The 18,660-nt window shown below is 40.8% G+C and overlaps 1 protein-coding gene across 1 annotated transcript in view; it reads left to right on the top strand.

The window, feature by feature from the left end:
• LOC306879319 (chemokine-like protein TAFA-2) overlaps positions 1-17,468 on the top strand; it is an 85,912-nt gene extending 68,444 nt beyond the window's left edge. The window contains exons 3-5 of the mRNA XM_079432151.1: positions 8,575-8,724; positions 11,711-11,835; positions 16,738-17,468. Of these exons, the coding sequence (XP_079288277.1) occupies positions 8,575-8,724; positions 11,711-11,835; positions 16,738-16,749 (287 nt within the window). The 3' untranslated portion in view covers positions 16,750-17,468. The remainder of the gene's footprint in view (positions 1-8,574; positions 8,725-11,710; positions 11,836-16,737) is intronic.
• Positions 17,469-18,660: the final 1,192 nt, after the last annotated feature.

The raw sequence follows: 18,660 nt of genomic DNA on the forward strand, positions 1-18,660 counted from the left end.
TGCCTTTTTTACCCCCCCCCCAAAAAAAAACAACAACCTCCCACTAAATTATATAATGCAATGACATTTAACATTTTTACATGGTTTAGTACTTTTTTGTGATACAGAATCAAATCAGGTCTCCAATGGTTTATTTTTGCTCTTGGTTAAACAGACACTGTCACTGTAGCTTTGAGGCTGCAAACAGAGTTTTGCATTGAAATGTATGAGAGGAGTTAACAGATATGAAGAGGCTTTGTTATTGCTCATGAGTAATTGTTGCCTGTCACATGAAACGAAAGCAGACTGTACCGTTAAGAACATCCCTTTATGCTTTTGTTTAGCATGGCAACATAATAGCTGTTTTGATGTGTCCTCGGCTAATGGCGGTTTAATCATTTGTTTACTACGAGTGTTAGAGAAGCAGACTCCGACAGATGGTAGGAATACAACAGGTGAGTTTTATTGCAATCGGTGGAGTCAGCGGTTTGCTGATGGAGGGGAGTAACAAGTTCAATGAACAGGTATAGTAGTACGATGAGGGTGATAATGGAATATCCTTTGCTTTCACAGGAACTCGTGGATAGGGGAGACGGAGCACAGACCTCACAATCCTGGACAGGGGAGACACACTCGTGGAGATCCTTGGAGACACAGACGATGGAGTAGCGCTGTGAAGAACACGCTGGAGATGAAACAGGGGGTAAGTAGGAGATCAAGGTAAGTACACAGGTTAGTAGCATTAGTCCACTTCGAAAGGAAACGAGATCGGACAATGAGCTGGTGTGAGGTGTGTGCTTTTATGTGCAGACTGATGAGGGAGCTGATGAAGTGCAGGTGTGTGCAATTAATACTCAGGTGAAGGTGTGTTGTGATTGGGAGGTGAATGAGCCTGGCTGATCTGTGACAGTACCCCCTCCTCCACGGCCAGCTCCTGAGGGCCGAGGACCCCGACGTCGTGGTGGTCTACCTCTTCCTCGGGGGGCAGGTCGGTCAGGATGGGTTGAATGGAATTCCTCCAGAAGTGTTGGGTCCAGGATGTCGTCTTTGGGAACCCAAGACCGTTCTTCCGGGCCATATCCTTCCCAATCCACTAAGTATTCCAGCTGACCACCACGGCGCCGGGAGTCCAATATCTCCTTGACCTTGTAGATGGTACCGTCCTCCAGAATCAGAGGAAGAGGGGGTTCTTCTGTCGGGCCAGGCTCTGTGGAGGGAGAAACAGGAGAGTGGTAAGGCTTGAGTAAAGAAACGTGGAAAGGAGGATTAATTCTGTACTGAGGAGGGAGTTGCAACTGGTAGGTGACCGGGTTGATCTGTTTGGTGATGGTGAAGGGGCCAACGTATCTGGGACTTAACTTCTTGCAGGGCAGACGCATACGGATGTCCCTTGTTGACAGCCAGACCTTCTGTCCAGGTTGGTAAGTGGAAGCTTCGGATCTTCGAAGGTCTGCTGTCATCTTACGCCTGCACACTGCCCGCTGTAGATGATGGTGAGTGGCGTCCCAGATTCTCTCACTCTCTCGGAACCAGTAGTCGATGGATGGGACATCGGATGGTTCTCCAGACCAGGGAAATAGAGGAGGCTGGTAACCGAGTATGCACTGGAAGGGAGTGAGTCCAGTGGATGGCTGGCGAAGAGAGTTCTGCTTGTACTCGGCCCAGCCCAGGAACTGGTTCCAAGAGTTCTGGTGGCCATGGCAGAAGGTTCAGAGGAAGCGCCCAATTTCCTGGGTCTTCCTCTCCGTCTGACCGTTCGACTGGGGGTGGTATCCCGACGAAAGGCTCACGGTCACTCCTAGGAGAGTGAAAAAGGCCTTCAGAGACAATGTCTTCAGGGATCTTCAGCCGTCTCCATGGCTGTGGGCGGCCCCTTGAGGGGTAACAGACGACAGGACTTGGAGAATCGATCAATGACAACAAAGACACAGGTATTACCATCAGAGGCTGGTAGATCAGTGATGAAATCAACTCCTAGGTGTGACCAAGGTCGGTTGGGAAGGGGCAGTGGGAGGAGTTTGCCCGCTGGCAAATGGCGTGGGCTCTTGGAAATGGCACAGTCCGAGCAGCCCTCCACGAACCTTCCCACATCCCTGGTCATATTGGGCCACCAGAAGCGATCTTTCAGCAACGAGAGAATGACGTTGGCCCCAGGGTGGCCAGCTCCCAGAGGTGTGCACAGAGTGAATGAGTGGAGTGCGTCGTGCTCTGGTGATGTATTGCAAACCTGGTGGGCAGCCCGGCGGAGTAGGTGTGGAGACATTGGAGGGGGTGTCTGACTCGGGATTCCACCGGATGGGGCTGACGATGATTTCCTTTGGAATGATGGGTTCTGGTTCCTCAGAGACCTCTTCTGGGGAGTAGAGACGGTAGAGAGCATCCGCCCTCACATTCTTGGGACCAGGACGATAGGATATGGTAAAGTTGAAGCGGGTGAAAAACAGTGCCCTGTCGGGGATTAAGTCTTTTAGCATCACGCAGATATTGGAGTATTTTATGGTCTGTGAGGACGATGAATGGATGTTGTGCACCCTCCAACCACTGCCTCCATTCCTCCAAAGCCAGTTTGATGGCTAGAAGTTCTTTGTTGCCGATGTCGTAGTTAATCTCCGCCGGGCTGAGTTTGCGTGAGAAGAAGGCGCATGGATGGAGTTTGGCTGGAGTCCCCTGCTGCTGAGACAAGACTGCTCCTACTCCGGAGGTAGAAGCGTCTACTTCTACTACGAAGGGCTTCCCAGGATCGGGATGGATGAGGAGTGGAGCTCTGGTGAAGGCTTCCTTGAGGGTTTTGAAGCCTTCAGTGGCAGCAGGTGTCCAGGACAGAGACTTGGGCTTGTTCTTCAGGAGGTTGGTGAGCGGGCTGGGGATGATGCTGTAGTCATGTATGAATCTTCTACAGAAGTTGGAGAATCCTAGAAAGTGTTGGAGTTCCTTGATGGTAGAAGGAGTGGGCCAGGTCTTAATGGCTTCCACTCTCTCGTCCATCCGGATGCCACCGCTGTCGATGTAGTATCCAAGGAACAGCACTGAGGGTAGATGGAAGGAACATTTTTCTGCCTTGAGAAACAGTTGGAATTCCCTCAGGCGTTTCAGGACCTCCGCAACGTGGTGGCGATGTTCGGCCATGCTCCGGGAGTAGATGAGAATGTCATCAATGTAGACGAGGACGAATCAATGGAGAAACTCCCGGAGAACCTCATGCATGAAGTCTTGGAATACGGAGGGGGTGTTGACTAATCCATACGGCATCACCCGATACTCGTAGTGGCCAGTAGGGGTAATGAAGGCAGTCTTCCACTCGTCCCCCTCACGTATCCGGATGAGGTTATACGCGCTGCGGAGGTCCAACTTGGAGAAGACGGTGGCTCCGCGGAGATGTTCGACTGCCGCTGGGACGAGAGGAAGAGGATAACGGAATTTGACGGTGATCTTATTGAGTGCCCGCTAATCGATACAAGGTCGCAAGCCTCCATCCTTCTTGGCCATGATGAAAAAGCTCATAGCAGCAGGGGACATTGAAGGGCAGATGTAACCTTGTTGAAGAGCCTCTTCAATATACTCCTCCATGGCCTTCTGTTCAGGAAGTGAGAGTGGGTAAATTCTTCCACAGGGCACTGCACAGATCTATGGCGCAGTCCCATGGCCGGTGCGGATGTAGCTGGGAGGCTCTCTTTGGGCAGAACACGTCACTGAAGGGGAGCGTAGCAAGCTGGAATATCAACTGACTGTTTCTCCTTTGGGCTCTCGATGGAGGTCAAGTTGATGGTCAGCGTCACAGGGGAATGTGTCGATGGTCTGGGAAGATGAGGGAAACAGTCAGGAAAGCATTTGTTGCCCCACTTTAGAACCTCACCAGTTCTCCATGAGATGATGGGGTCATGTTGCACGAACCAAGGGCGCCCAAGAATGAGCTCAGCGGTGGATCAGTTGCACAGGTGAGTTTTATTGCAATCGGTGGAGTCAGCAGTTTGCCACAAGTAACAAGTTCAATGAACAGGTATAGTAGTACGATGAGGGTGATAATGGAATATACTTTGCTTTCACAGGAACTCGTGGATAGGGGAGACACACTCGTGGAGATCCTTGGAGACACAGACGATGGAGTAGAGCTGTGAAGAACACGCTGGAGATGAGACAGGGGGGTAAGTAGGAGATCAAGGTAAGTACACAGGTTAGTAGCTGTAGTAGCATCAGTCCACTTCGAAAGGAAACGAGATCGGACAATGAGCTGGTGTGTGGTGTGTGCTTTTATGTGCAGGCTGATGAGAGAGCTGATGAAGTGAAGGTGTGTGCAATTAATACTCAGGTGAAGGAGTGCATTGTGATTGGGAGGTGAATGAGCCTGGCTGATCTGTGACAACGAGGTATATGGTAATATTTAGTCATCCTTTGCTTTAACAGTTAAGCACCTCGCTCTTATTTTTTCATCCAGCGTCTCCATCACAGTGTTTCTGGGTGGAAAAACAACCTTTGAATAGCAATTTTGTGAACACAAAGCCTGTCATCTCTCTCTCTTGCACCAAATCAGAGGATGGCTGTGTTATGCTAATTCAATAGGAGCTTAGTAGGAACATTTTATATGTTTTCTCTCCTTTTTTGTTATTCGTCAATATGTTCGCTGACTATTTGTGGAAAAAGAGCTGCTCTGCTCCAAAAAAGCCCATCAATGACAAACTGAAAAAGCACAGAAGTAAGGCATAAAGGGGAAAAATGCCTGCTTAATGCTCACACTCGCATCTGAGGCAGCAATCTGTTCTGTTTTATTTTTTAAAATGGCCTTTACCCTTGTGGAGAATGTCACACATCCCAATGTTAGATGATTTTACCCTTCAACTCGCATTAATGAGAAACTGCATGGAGACTCTTAGATCCTAACCACATCTGACAAGTGCCAGCAACATTTGCAAATCCTGTGAAATAACCATATGTTTGTCATTGCTTGAAAGACTTTTTGGGCTGTTGGAAAAACCATATGTTTGTTTTTTTTAGCTTTATTGTATTTGGAAAGGTGTTTGATGTTTCTAAGCAAAAGTATCTGGACAATTTTTCCACGCTTAAAATATTATGAGTATCAATGCATTAGATAAAATAAAAGTTACTTTTAAAAGGTCATGAAACCCCCTGTTTGAGCACGGAAAATGAAAGTTGCGATTTTCTAGGCTGATATGGCTAGGAACTATACTCTCATTTCGGCGTAATAATCAAGGAACTTTGCCGCCGTACCATGGGTGCAGCAGGTGCAATGATATTACGCAGCACCTGAAAGTAGTCCCCTGCTAGGTAACTAGTTATGACTACTACTTTCAGGCGCTGCGTAATATCATTGCGCCTGCTGCACCCATGGTACGGCGGTAAAGTTCCTTGATTTTTACGCCTGAATGAGAGTATAGTTCCTAGCCATATCGGCCTAGAAAATCGCAACTTTTCATTTTCCGTTGGTCTCAGTACATGATGTAACTACAGAAGAGTCAAGCTTTAAATAGGAAAATTATCAAAACTTTTTAGTAATTTGAGCGAGATGCCAATGGTCTAATCCGATTCAATGATCTATGCTAAACTAAGCTAAAAGTGCTACTGCCAGATCCGGAGATTGGCTGAATGGATTCAAAAACGGTAAAACTCAACTGTTTAACTCTACGGGAGTTGTAAAATGAGCCTAAGTGGAGTGTTCCTTTAAGGCTTATTTTACGCTGTTTACAGTATATAAGCCTTTTGATGGGTTGATATATATGTGTATATATATATATATTTTGTCTTAGGACAACTTTGATGAACTTTTTTGATCCACTTCAAATGTTGACTACTGTATATCAAATAAGCTCCTTTTATTTTCATGTCATGTAGTTAACCCCAAACTAGTTTTGATGCGTTTATCATCCATCTAGTAGTTCATCCATATCCTCACAGTCTTCATTGGGATGATGGTGCTTGTCAATGTTGGATCAATGGATGTGATTGTGGTGTTGAAAGCAGTGCCTAAGAGCCGTGCCAGCTCCCATTACTGTTAGCGCCCGGATCACACCCCCTCCTGCTGCTGAGGCAGACGTTCCCTGACTCTGCCAGACGACCAGCCTGCACACCTTAAGTGAAACATATCGATCCCAGCTATTGCAAGTCCATGGAAATTTTGCACAGATGTCCAGAGAAAGACACAACGCCTTCTTAGAAAAGGTCTCACATCAGTCGAGTATACAGAGCCAAGAAGTAGCTGTTTAATTCTCTTTGTTGGTCCTCGGGCACCTTGCTAAACACTGCCCACTTAATCTTCACAGGAGCCGATCGCTCACGTACACACACACATACTGCCTATAGATTTGGTTGGCTTGTTTATGACCTTGGTGAAAGGGTTATGGTTTAATCAGTAGTTTGCACTGTTTCTCTAGGCCTTGCCAACCTATTGCTGCAGCGTAATGAAGGCTGCTACCATGAGAGAAGCTTTACCACAGCAGGTCGAGGGCTGATCTGGGATCAGGTGCTCCTGTGTTGGTGCTGATCTCTGTTGCTGTGCCAAAAACATTCTGTTCCAGGAACACAACACTTTCTTTGTTTCACAAATTTGATTCGATTTCAGCGTGACCTCGAGTCAAGGAACAGATTTTGATCAGTGCCAAACATAGAAACTGTTAATTTTCACTGCCAAAATTAAAAAGCTTTTGAGTTTTCACATAAGCTCTTGAATGCATAGATAATATCATTTACATTTATTCACTTGGCAGACACTTTTAACCAAAGCAACTTGCACTTCACTCGAGGTACATAAGTATATGCGTTCTTTGTGTGTTCAACTGAATCCATGACATTGGCAATGCTGGAGTGTTTTTTCTTCTTCTTAAAACCTTGCTGTACCCATTATTTTCAATGATTTTTAAGAACAGTTTGAATTAATAATTTTAGGATTTTTATTTCTTATTTTTAAGAAACTACTTTCTTTTGATACTTATTTCTAATGATTTATTAATAGGTGAAAAATACTACAATAGGATTACGGAATATATATATATATATATATATATATATATATATATATATATATATATATATATATATATATATATATATTTACAGATTTTTCAAAATATTCAAATTCAATGTGTTTTTGTATTTATTCATTTTTAAATTATTATGTGAATATAGAAATATGCTAAATAAATATAAATTTCATTTCAGCAGTTGTTATACGTGTGCTTTTACTTACCTTTAATTTAAATTGTGTGATATCATATGTATTGGCTCTATATTCAGCCACCCTGCTCAGAGATCGACATGAGCATCAAAAAATCACTAGTTAAGAAGAAATTTATTGTTAAAGTTTTGTGAATCCAACCCCAGGTTTGCATTGGTTTATGCCTGGTTTTGTGTCAATATTTGTTTTTTAGTGTAATCTTAAGTCATCTATCCAGGAGCAGTGAATACTTCTGTCAACTCTGAGATAATTAAATCAATCTTAATCAATCTGCATATTTTTAACATAATCATAATCAATATATCACACCAGTAAATGTATGCAAATTTTATTTAGCATGGTTTAATTAGACTTTTTAATGCTCAAACCATTTTTCACATCGCTGTGAAAGCCAAACACAATGTTAAACTCCATCTTGTGGAGTAACCCATCCCAGTTTGTGTCTCTGATAGATTTTTACAAGCACTGTGTGGTTGGAAGGTACACAAATAAAGGCGGTAATGCACATTGAATGAGTCAAAGCAATCATTTTCTATAAGCTGTTGGAACAAACTCCACCATTGAATATTCAATTTGCATCCGCTCAAACTTTTTGAAATTAACTTTGGCCCTGCAGTGTGTTGGGGCTGAGAGATAATCACACAAAGGGGGTTCAGCCCTTCACCCGCCGGCGTTTGCATCGGTAAATCTCTGTTTTTCTTTCCCAAGCCCACAATCGGCCTGCCGCTCGACAGAGCCTTTTGTGCGCACGTTAAAGGCTCTTTATTGATTGGAGGCAAAATGTTTTTAATGTTGTTGATGAGATTTTGAGATTGGCCAGCTAATGGGAAAATGGAGGCCCCTTTTTCAATCAATTTTTAACTCAAGTCTTAAATTGAAAATCTTTACCAATGCAATTAAGGCTTATTTGAAAGGTACACTAAACCTTTCAAAATGTTTTTATACTCTTTTTCTTTTTTAAACTCCTTAATTTAGAGCTTCAAAATGATGTGTGAATACACGCTTTTAAATGCTAAGTAACGTCTCTCCCCGCTGTTGTTCAGTCATAGGTGAAGGATAAACAACAAAAAAATGAGAATAAATAATTTGCCTGAAAGACCCTTCTAGATGCATAAAGGTCCATGATTATCAATTAACCATTTTACTTGTAATTACTAAAGTGATTCATTAAACCCAACCCGCTGATCACAGGGAACGTTTTCTTCTGATTTCTGACCTGAGACAAATCAAACTGCTTGCATTAGCATTAATTAAATTGTATGCTGCCTCCACATCAACAAATTCATTTCCATTGCAGCCATCGGCAGCAACAGAATATGCATTAGTGCCTCATCGTTTCCTTTGTCAGCAAGGAGAGTTTGAAACAGCTGGCTGATTTTAATAGACTCTGTGTCCTTGTTGTTTTTCCTCAGTGCACGTCAAAGCGGGAACCTGTGAGGTCATTGCAGCCCACCGTTGCTGTAACAAGAACAAAATCGAGGAGCGCTCCCAAACTGTCAAGTGTTCTTGCTTCCCTGGGCAAGTTGCTGGGACAACAAGAGCGGCTCCTTCCTGTGTGGACGGTAAGACATTTGTTTGTTTGTGTGTGTGTGTGTGGTTTCTTCTCTTTGATTCTGTTAAGCAAAGTAGTTTATCATTTATTATTTATTATATGTACTTGATAGATAAAATATTAGACTTTTGTGTTATATTTTAAATATAACATTAATTTAAAGTGTTAAAAATGTGTCTTTAGCATTACAAAACACACACGCAAGGATAAGATATAATGTAAAAGAACAAATATTTCTAGATTGCTAATTAAGCAAATTTGTGATTATTTACCATGAACTCCAGTCAAATTTTGTCTGTCTGTCTGTCTGTCTGTCTGTCGTAATTAGGACAATATTAATATATTCTATCTTTGTTTTATTCTTGAATATTACAAATTAATTGTATTATTTAATAGATGATTACAAAAAATGTGATGTTTTCAATAAACATCAAGGAATACCATGCTACTGCAATGTTGCATGTCTAAAAACCATGGTAGTACCATGGTATAATTTACAGTAGAACACAGAAGAAAATACGCATGAAGTAACTTGTTGCTTTTGCCTGTTTTATTATTTTAAGGATTAAAGCTCTTAAATGAAACCATCATTTTAAAGTCTAGCCGCCCCTCTTTATCTCAGTCTCATCTCTCTGGGCTGTCACTTCTGAGTCAGGGCCCGTTTGAGTGTGACACCGTCATCCTGCTGTTCGCTCGAGTGCAGCGTGGGCTGCTTGTCTAATAACATGTCAGCGGCCCCCTCACTGGACAGGTCAATCAATCTTGATCATCTTTTCTGCCCTCTAATGCATCTGACAGGTGCTGCCACCCCCTGCTGAGCACTGAGACCACAGCACATGATTCTACCAGCTGTATGAGGACAAAAGCCACTACACATAAGACTGAAAGACACTTGACCTCTCTACACTGTTTTTATGTGGTAGATTGTGTCTACATACTGTGGGTTGTGAAAGTCTGACACATTGGAAATATGGGATTTTTTTCATGTCTTTTCACTTATTTTTTGATAATGTAATTTGTATTGAAACACAAAATTCACTAGTGGTCTCAGACTTTTGGACCCCAAAAACACAATCTAAATTTTCAAAGAAGCACTTGTAGAAAATCTAGAAAATCTACAAAACTTTCCATGTTAATTATAGTTGCTTGCTATTAAATACACTTGTTATTACTTTAAAAAATGGTAATAAAGTAATAGTATGAGAATATCAGTGGTGACCAATTACCATGGTTTAATCATAGTAAAAATAACTGTAGCAACTGTTATTTTGGTAGTTTTGTAATGTGTATACATATTGAACTATACCTGTATGTCTAAATTTCCAAAACATCACTAAATAGTTTTGACAGTCGCAGTGTTTTTTTCTTTCCTGTATTTGCAATTGAAACAGAAAGTTGGGATGAAATATTAAGTTTAAAGGGCTCATTTTTGTTTTTAACATCTCTGGTAGTTTTTAATTTACATCAAAACTTGCTAATCGCTAATTGCAAATGTTTTTGTTTTGTTTTTTTGGAAGAGAGGACATTTTAGAAAGCATTTTATTGGTCACACAATTTGCATATATCTCTATGTACAAGGTCATGAATATTTGTTTCTGTTTTCCTAAATGTATATTTGGTTAAAGTTTCTGTTACGTGTGCTCCCAAGAAGGCAAAACAGGACAAGGCAGGCAGGCAGGCCGATCAAACAATAAGCTTTACTCAAGACGACAGGAATGGTGTAACATACAATAGCAGACAAACTAAACTGGGGAGAACACAGGCTTTAAAGGCTGAACGTAATCAAGGAAGAACAGAAACAGTTGTGAAGCTAATGAACTAATCAGGAAAACTGGGTCAACAGAAGACATGGCAAAACACAACTAAAACAGAACATGTAACATTACGCCCCTTCCCGGAACGGTGCGTCCTCGCACCGACAAAAGTCCAACAGAGGAGGGAGGGTGGGGGTTCAGGAGGCGGGCATGGAGTAGGAGGGAGCCGGGCAATGGACAAGGGGAACAAACCAAAATAGTCCAAAACATGAGTCCAAGGGGGAGTGGAGGGTGGGAGGAGTCCAGAGCAGGAGAAGCCAGATGGCTGTCCAGAGGCCAGCCAGGATGGCGGCCCACGGCGGAGTCGACGGCGGGAGGAGCCATGGTGGGGATGGAGCCACTGACACCAGGGGGCCGACTGCCGGAGATGACGCCGGTGGAGTAGGAGCCCAGGATGGAGCTGAGCAGCCGCAGAGCCAGGGTGACATCAAACCAGTCAATAAGATCCTCTTCGAAGATGTCCAACAGTTCCTCAAAAAGGTCTCCAGCAACCAGCTGCTGCTCACCCTCAGTGGTGGAAGTGTGGGCTGGGGATTCATCCATTCCCTCGATGTCCACTAAGACTCCCACGACGCACGATGTTGCCGGCTCACACACCTGGTCAGTCGCGTCGAGTACGGTTTCCGGGGCGATGAGTGGCTCTGTCACTTTCAGTGGTGACAGCTCTATCCTCGCGGCCGGCTCAGGCTCTGCGACTGCGGTGGGCTCTGGCGAACTCTCCGTGCAGCGAGATGGTGAGGGCTGGCTGGGCTCTGGATTGGGAGTGGGGCTGGAGAGGTCCTCAGCACGGCCGACAGAGAAAAACAGTCCATTATTCTCCAGCACCCACTCCACGCAAGCGGCGAAATTCTCCTTGGGACCGTTCACTGGGAGGCGTGCCTTACACTGCTCGCTCATCAAAACATCAAAAAGCTGTACCAGGTGTACTACTGAGCAAGTTTACAAACATCAGAAAAGCCATACATATGAACCTTGTAATCTCATGCAAACCTTAAAATGTATTAGTTTACAAATCATGCAGTATGGTGCATCTTGAGGTCATAACATAATATTGTGCAAGGAATCACACAAATAATGGTGCCAATGATTTGGGCATGTTCCTTTCCCGTTTTGGCAGTTCCCACAGAGTGAGCGGAGTGTTGAGATTCTCTCTTCTTTCTGTCTTTCTCTGTGTCTGCGCAGCTTCTATAGTAGCACAGAAGTGGTGGTGTCAGATGCAGCCGTGTATGGAGGGTGAGGAGTGTAAGGTGTTGCCGGATCTCAAAGGTTGGAGCTGCAGCACGGGAAACAAAGTCAAGACGACCAAGGTGAGAGGGAGCCCATCCAATTACAGCACAGTCGTATAGCCATCATAATAATGTCAATTCCAGCTTGAGAAATGTTCCAGAATATTTGTAACAACAGTCAGACTGTACAACAATAATTCAAATAAAGTGGGCTAATGTATGTATATACTGTGTATATATATATATATGGGCTAGGTTATAAACTAAGTTATTATTATTCATTACTGAAAATACGTATTTAAAATATAATAAAATATATGTTAATTATATATATATATATATATATATATATATATATATATATATATATATATATATATATATATATATATATATATATATATATATATATATATATATATATATATATATATATATATATATATATATTCATAATATACAGTATGAATAAAAATATTAACAAAAATATCAGTTAATATACTGATGATTTTAAATTGGACAAATAACATCTGAACAGTATTCAGTATTATAATATTATAACAGTCCCACATTTATGAAGCTAAATACAAAAAAAAAAAAAAAATGTATTTACATTTTGAAATCAAATTTTTTTTTTCCTAATAATTATAATAATATCAGTGCATTGTAGTAAATATACTGATCATTTTAAATTTGATAAATGTGAACCTGGACCACAGAACCAGTCATAATGTTAATTTTTTGTTTTTTAAATCGAAATTTATACATCATCTGAAAGATGAATAAATAAGCCTTCCATTGATGTATGGTTTGTTAGGATAGAACATTATTTGGCCTATACTGTACACCAATTTGAAAATCTGGAATCTGAGGGTGCAAAATCAAAATATTGAGAAACTGTTGTCCAAATGAAGTTCTTAGCAATGCATATTACTAAATTTACAAAATATCTTAATGGAACATGATTTTAATATCCTACTTAATATCATACGTAATACTTAATATCTTAATGATTTTGGCATAAAAGAAAAATCTATAATTTTGACCCATACAATGTATGATTGGCTATTGCTACAAATATACTCGTGCTAATTTTTACTGGTTTTGATATCATTTGATATCTGAAATGAAAAGCTTTTTGCTAACTAGTGTTAGCCATTGCTTCTATTCTTACTCAGAATGCACTAGCTTTCTGCTTTCCTCGACTGTCATGCTTTCAGCTTGTCAGTGGTCCTTGCATTTGACACTGTCTTTAAATAAAACACAATCTGGGACCTTAGACAAACTTTATTGTGCATCAAAAGCCTAGACAAAAGAAACACAATGTGGCATTGCATTTAGGAAAGTCAGCGCAGGGCAATGATGCGCTTCCGCAGGTTAATGTGAGTTATTGTTTTTTTGTTTGCCACCACATGTTTGCGAGCCGCTGTGTATGTTCGGCTGACACGCAGGGCTTGTAGCCATCCATCAGACTGAGAAGTTTGACTCACCAAATGCTTGCGCTTCAGTCGAGTCCTCCATTATTCATGGGGCAGAGGGGCCTGCGTGAAGCAGACCTTTTTTTTACTTTAGCCCTGTTAATAATTCATGCGGCTGCACTCACGTCAACAGCAGGCAGACCTCTGAGGTGTTGGGAGCTACTCTCAAACCTGGGCTTGATTTTTGGGGCCCTCCAGGCCACTGTCCGTGGATGTGGACATGCAATATAACTGCAAGAAATGATCCCAGAAATTATGAGGGCATGATGGGATTGTTTAATCTGAGATCTGATCTCTCTGTTCATTAATTTTGAACTTTGCACCACATCCCTTGATTGAATTAAATTGAACATATAATGGTTTTTGTTTTTTGCGGTGTTCTGAAGTGCTAATTATGATTTATCTTTTTAAATATATACTCAGAATTATAAATTGGGGTTGACAGTGGTTTGTTCTGGGAAAAACAAAGTGTCGAGAATTGTTGCAGTGCTGAACTTTCAAGAGTCTACAACAAAAAAATGAAATTCTTAAAACCACAGCAAAAACTAAGATTCAAATTACTTTGTAAATGGTCAGAAAAAAAGGGAAAAAAGTTATCAGATATTTTAAGATGTTTATACTTTTATTCAGCAAGGATGCATTACATTTATCAAAAGTGACAGTAAAGCCAAAAATATTGCAAAAGTTTTCGATTTCAAATAAATCATTTTCATTGAGATTTCTAATCTTTATAATGTATCACAGTTGTAATTAAGCAGCGCACAACTGTTTCTAACATTGATGATAATAAATTATTTTTTGAGCCTGAAATCAGCAAATTAGAATGATTTCTGAAGGATCATGTGACACTGAAGACTGGAGTAATGATGCTGAAAATTCAGCTTTGCATCAAAGAAATTAATTCTATTTTAAAATATATTCAAATAGAAAACAGTTATTTTAAATTGTACTAATTTCACAATATTACTGTATTTTTTATTAAATAAATGCAGCCTTGTTAAGCACAAGAGACTTCTTTCAAAAACATAAAAAATTGTACCCACCCTAAACTTACCCTAAATCCTAAACGATAGTGAAATACAGATTATATTATTGTATTATATTAACAAGTGCCAGCATCACTGTAAAAAAAAAAGAAACGTTGAGCCAACTTAAAATTTTAAGGCAACCAGCTTCAGCAGATTTTTGAGTTTTCTCAACTTGTTGTTTTAAGTTTATACAACAAAAAGTTTATACTACAAAAATAAGTTGAGAGAACTCAAGCTGAAGCTGGTTGCCTTAAAATTTTAAGTTAGCTCAACTTTTTTTTTTTTTTTTTTTTTTTACAGTGATATAATACAATATTGTGTATGTTGCTGAAAATATAACACAGTAGAATATTTTTTTTTTTTTGCCATATGACGAATTTTAATATACACTCAGGAATATCCTGACCTCTTTCCTTTATATTCTCAGTAGCTCAGTCTGAACTTGTTTCTGTTGAATTGGTGGTCTAGTGAGGCCATGTCTGAACCAGAGAGGGAGGTAGGAAGTGAAGGAGATGTCATCCAGGACACCTTCCACTTCCTCTGTGTGTCCTCCGGCTGCCTGCTGGCAATGACCTGAAGGTGTAGATTACACTGGGCTTCCCTTAGCAGCCTGCCAGTCTGGCCTCATCCACAACTATAGAGACCTGCTCTACCCTGGCCTACGAACCCAGAGCCTTGCTTTTGTGCTTCAGAGCTGGAACAGGACCAGACTTGCATGCTAAACCCTCCCAGATCCAGAGGAGCTAGCGGTTCCAGTCCCTCAGTGTGCTGCTCTCTATTTCCGCCCGCTACCGCTGAGCTCATGCTGGTGGTGTGGTTAATGACACTTGTAGGTGACAATACAATGTGCCTGTGTGAGCATGTGTCAGTCCCCGTACTAACACCTCATGCCTTAGAGGAAACTTTGAATAGAAGACTTTTCCATTTTTATAGCGCCTAAGGCCCTCTAATGATCAAGAGATAATTACTTAACACTCTGTGATTGTTGTCGTTGTGTTATGATGATATGTACTGAAGTGTTGTAATGTTTAGTCTACAGCGATGACACCTCACATTAACATTCAGCTCACAGGCGAACTCACACAGTCCGTGACGGCCGGTCTATGGTAATACAGTACATCCGGCAAGACAGACAAATGCTCACCTATCATTCATCGACCTCAAATATGGCTTATCATCTGAAATATATAAGTATTAGCAACTTTACATGGCCGGATCAATCTAATGTTAACCTAGAGAAATGTGTGGAAGCTGAACAGTAGCGCTCACTGCAGGACAGATGGAGGCGCCGGTGCTCTCACGTATTCCTAAAATAGCTAAAATACCTAAAATAGCAGGATAGCTAAAATACGCCTTCATTTTTGGTCATACAGAAAAGAGTAAAACATATTTAGAATCTGTAAAGACTCTACGTTTATTTTTGTGCACTTACAATAACAACAAAATATTGCGCTTTTGTAAAATAAGGAAAGAACACAGGATGCGCTCTCTGGCGTCTCTGTGAACTTGAACGCGAAACTCTGTGTATACTTGCCTTACAGATAGGAAAACATATATATAGAGAGTGAAATGTCTACTTTCAAATGAACCAATTCAAATTGAAAACATAAAATTTCTCAGATTATGTAATCCGTATGAAACATGCATACAGGCGCGTCCACTGTGGAGGTGACGACTTCATCTCTTAAACCGAAAACAAAGAAAGCACTAGTGTATCAATAAATTATTAAAATGTTAATTCAGCTTCCTTACTGTTTTTCCTTGACACATTCATAATCATTAGCTTCTGTGGTGCGCTGTGGCAAGCTTTATGCGTGTGCTTGAGCACTTATAGGCTATGCAGGTAATTAATGTAGTTAATTTAACAGACATGGATTTTTTGTTCTGAATTCTTTGAATGCAAATATCCAGTTTTAAAAAATACAGCTTCAAGTTTTCAAGATAAAGAAGAAATTCGGAATATCAAATTCAATATTTAAAATTCAAAGCGCAGAAATTCAGATCGTAAAGAAAGTAGGTCAGAGGTCATCCACAGAGAAGAGCATCCCTGTCGATCCACAGAGGTCATCCACAGGGATACTCTCCGAAAAGTCGAACGAAGCATTTACTGCGACCGGGAGGGGATATATTCGGTTCACTTAGGCTAGTTTTGTCCTGGCCACAACATATTAACTCGTGGGAGTGTGATAATATGTTGGGGCCACCAAATATATATATATATGTATGTGTATATGTATGTCTATGGAGGGAACAATATTTCACATATACTGTATAAATCAATGTATAATAAAAAACTTTTTTCCCTATATGTATTCTATAATGAACAGTATATGAGTCCTGCACATGCAAATACTGTATATCCACTGATATAAATGGTATTGTAAAATCTTTGTGGTTTGTTGCTGATTTTTATCCAGTCCAGCTTTGCTGAAATCACATGCAGACATGAAATGATAACTTGGACTCCTCTTTTTCAGGTCACACGATAGTCTGGGACCAATATACATTTGGGACTAGCAGCTCCTTTCTTTTTTTTTTTTTGATCAAAGCAATGGAAATGAAGATACATAGACTTCAAACTACTTCACAACTATTGGGATCAAGTTGCTGGACCTCAGTTGAATACTAATGTCACTTGGAATGGACAATTTAAACACATGGAATTTTTCTCTCTTTTTTCACCCTCTCTTCTATTTTCGCTCTGCCGAACTCCTGTCTTTGCTTTCTAACAGATCATACACCATGTAAAGAAAATATTCCATAAAAATCAACATGTGGACTAGTTCAGAGACAATTCTGCGATTTCAGAACAATGGATTACATTTCCTTTTTGAAGCGAAAGTGGACTTGAAAGTTCGGCTTATCACTTGAATCATATGTTCCAGAGTCACTAATATTCAGTCCCCTATCCTTTGGTGCCAATATTTTCTTTCTTCTACTATGGGTTGATCAATGTGAAGTGTGTGATTTTTGGGTATGGTTTTGGGGGCACTCATCCCATTTGGAACATTTTGAAACAGACTTGTGCAAGAGCAAGTATGACGCTAAGAATTACCGGTATTAATAATGGATGAAAAAGTTGAAGTGGTCTATGGGAGCAGTGAAAAAGAAGATAGCAAAAAGATTTATTGTTTGTTTTTAAAAGCCGCTGTGGCCAATATTAAGTCTTGGTATTATCTCAAATAAAAGTATCTCTATGGGAAATCTCGTCCAATTGTAACTTGAAGCATGATTACTCTGCCATCATAAAAGAGAAAGTGCATTTAAACATAGCATCCACTCACCAACAGAACAAAAAGAATAAACAATCAGACATCTTTCAGTATCCATCTGTCATGAAGCATTCGCCAGCTTTGATAAAATCTTCAAGAGCATCATGATGTCACATGACTATGCTAATGTTCGCATTGAAATTGACATGTAGCCTCTGTCTTTGATATACAGATTTATGTGCAGACGCCACATTATTAGCATTCAGTCAGTGAGTCACGTAGTGCTTTTGCTGCTGTCACAGAACACTTCAGACTTACTTGCACCGGGCAGGGCTAATGCTATTAGCATAATACCATTTGCCAGCGATTTTGTCTGGCTAATTTACCATTAGCATTATCAACAGCAGAACAAGAAGGGGCACAGTGAGGTTAGTCAAGATGTCATTTACTTCGAGAAGCAAGTCACACAAAGGCTTGCTCCGAACATGTCATAAACATAATGTTCAGACACTGGAGCGGTCATAATGATGGACTAATGTACTAATGTGTTCAGCTAATTGCAGACAGGGAGCTTTCAACTGAAAGAATGTGTCTTTAGCCAAGACTAGGAGATAAAAGCATTTAGGCTTGTGTGTGTGTGTGTGTGTGTGTGTGTGAATGAATGATGCATTTATATAGCGCTTTATTGTGTATTGCTGTACACCCAAAGCGCTTTACAATCATGTGGGGGGGTCTCTCCTCAACCACCACCAGTGTGCAGCATCCACTTGGATGATGCGACGGCAGCCACAGCACAACGGCGCCAGTGGGCTCACCACACACCAGCTACAGGTGGAGAGGAGAGAGAGTTATTGAGCCAATCAAGTGTGTATATGTGTGTTGAGGCAGTTTTGAGTGCTTTGACTGTGTTTTCAAGACAATGTGCTACAGGTCATGGCATTGGGACAAAGGGTCGGTCTTTTGAAACGGAGAACTCAAAGACCTTTCTTGCCCTTGAATCACGGAAGATGTTTGAAGTGTTCATAACAGTGTTGTGGAGTGAATAACACCGTGACACTTGAAACATAACTACATTTTTAGTAGTGCACCATTTTTGTAAACAAATGTTAGCCTACAGCTGAACTGAGACAGTAATCAAAAGATTCTAAAAGATTCACAAGTATGCTTCTTTTTAGTGATTCAGCTCAT

The sequence above is a fragment of the Barbus barbus genome (genome assembly GCF_936440315.1).
Source record: "Barbus barbus genome assembly, chromosome: 13".
In the NCBI taxonomy this organism is placed as follows: Eukaryota; Metazoa; Chordata; class Actinopteri; order Cypriniformes; family Cyprinidae; genus Barbus; species Barbus barbus.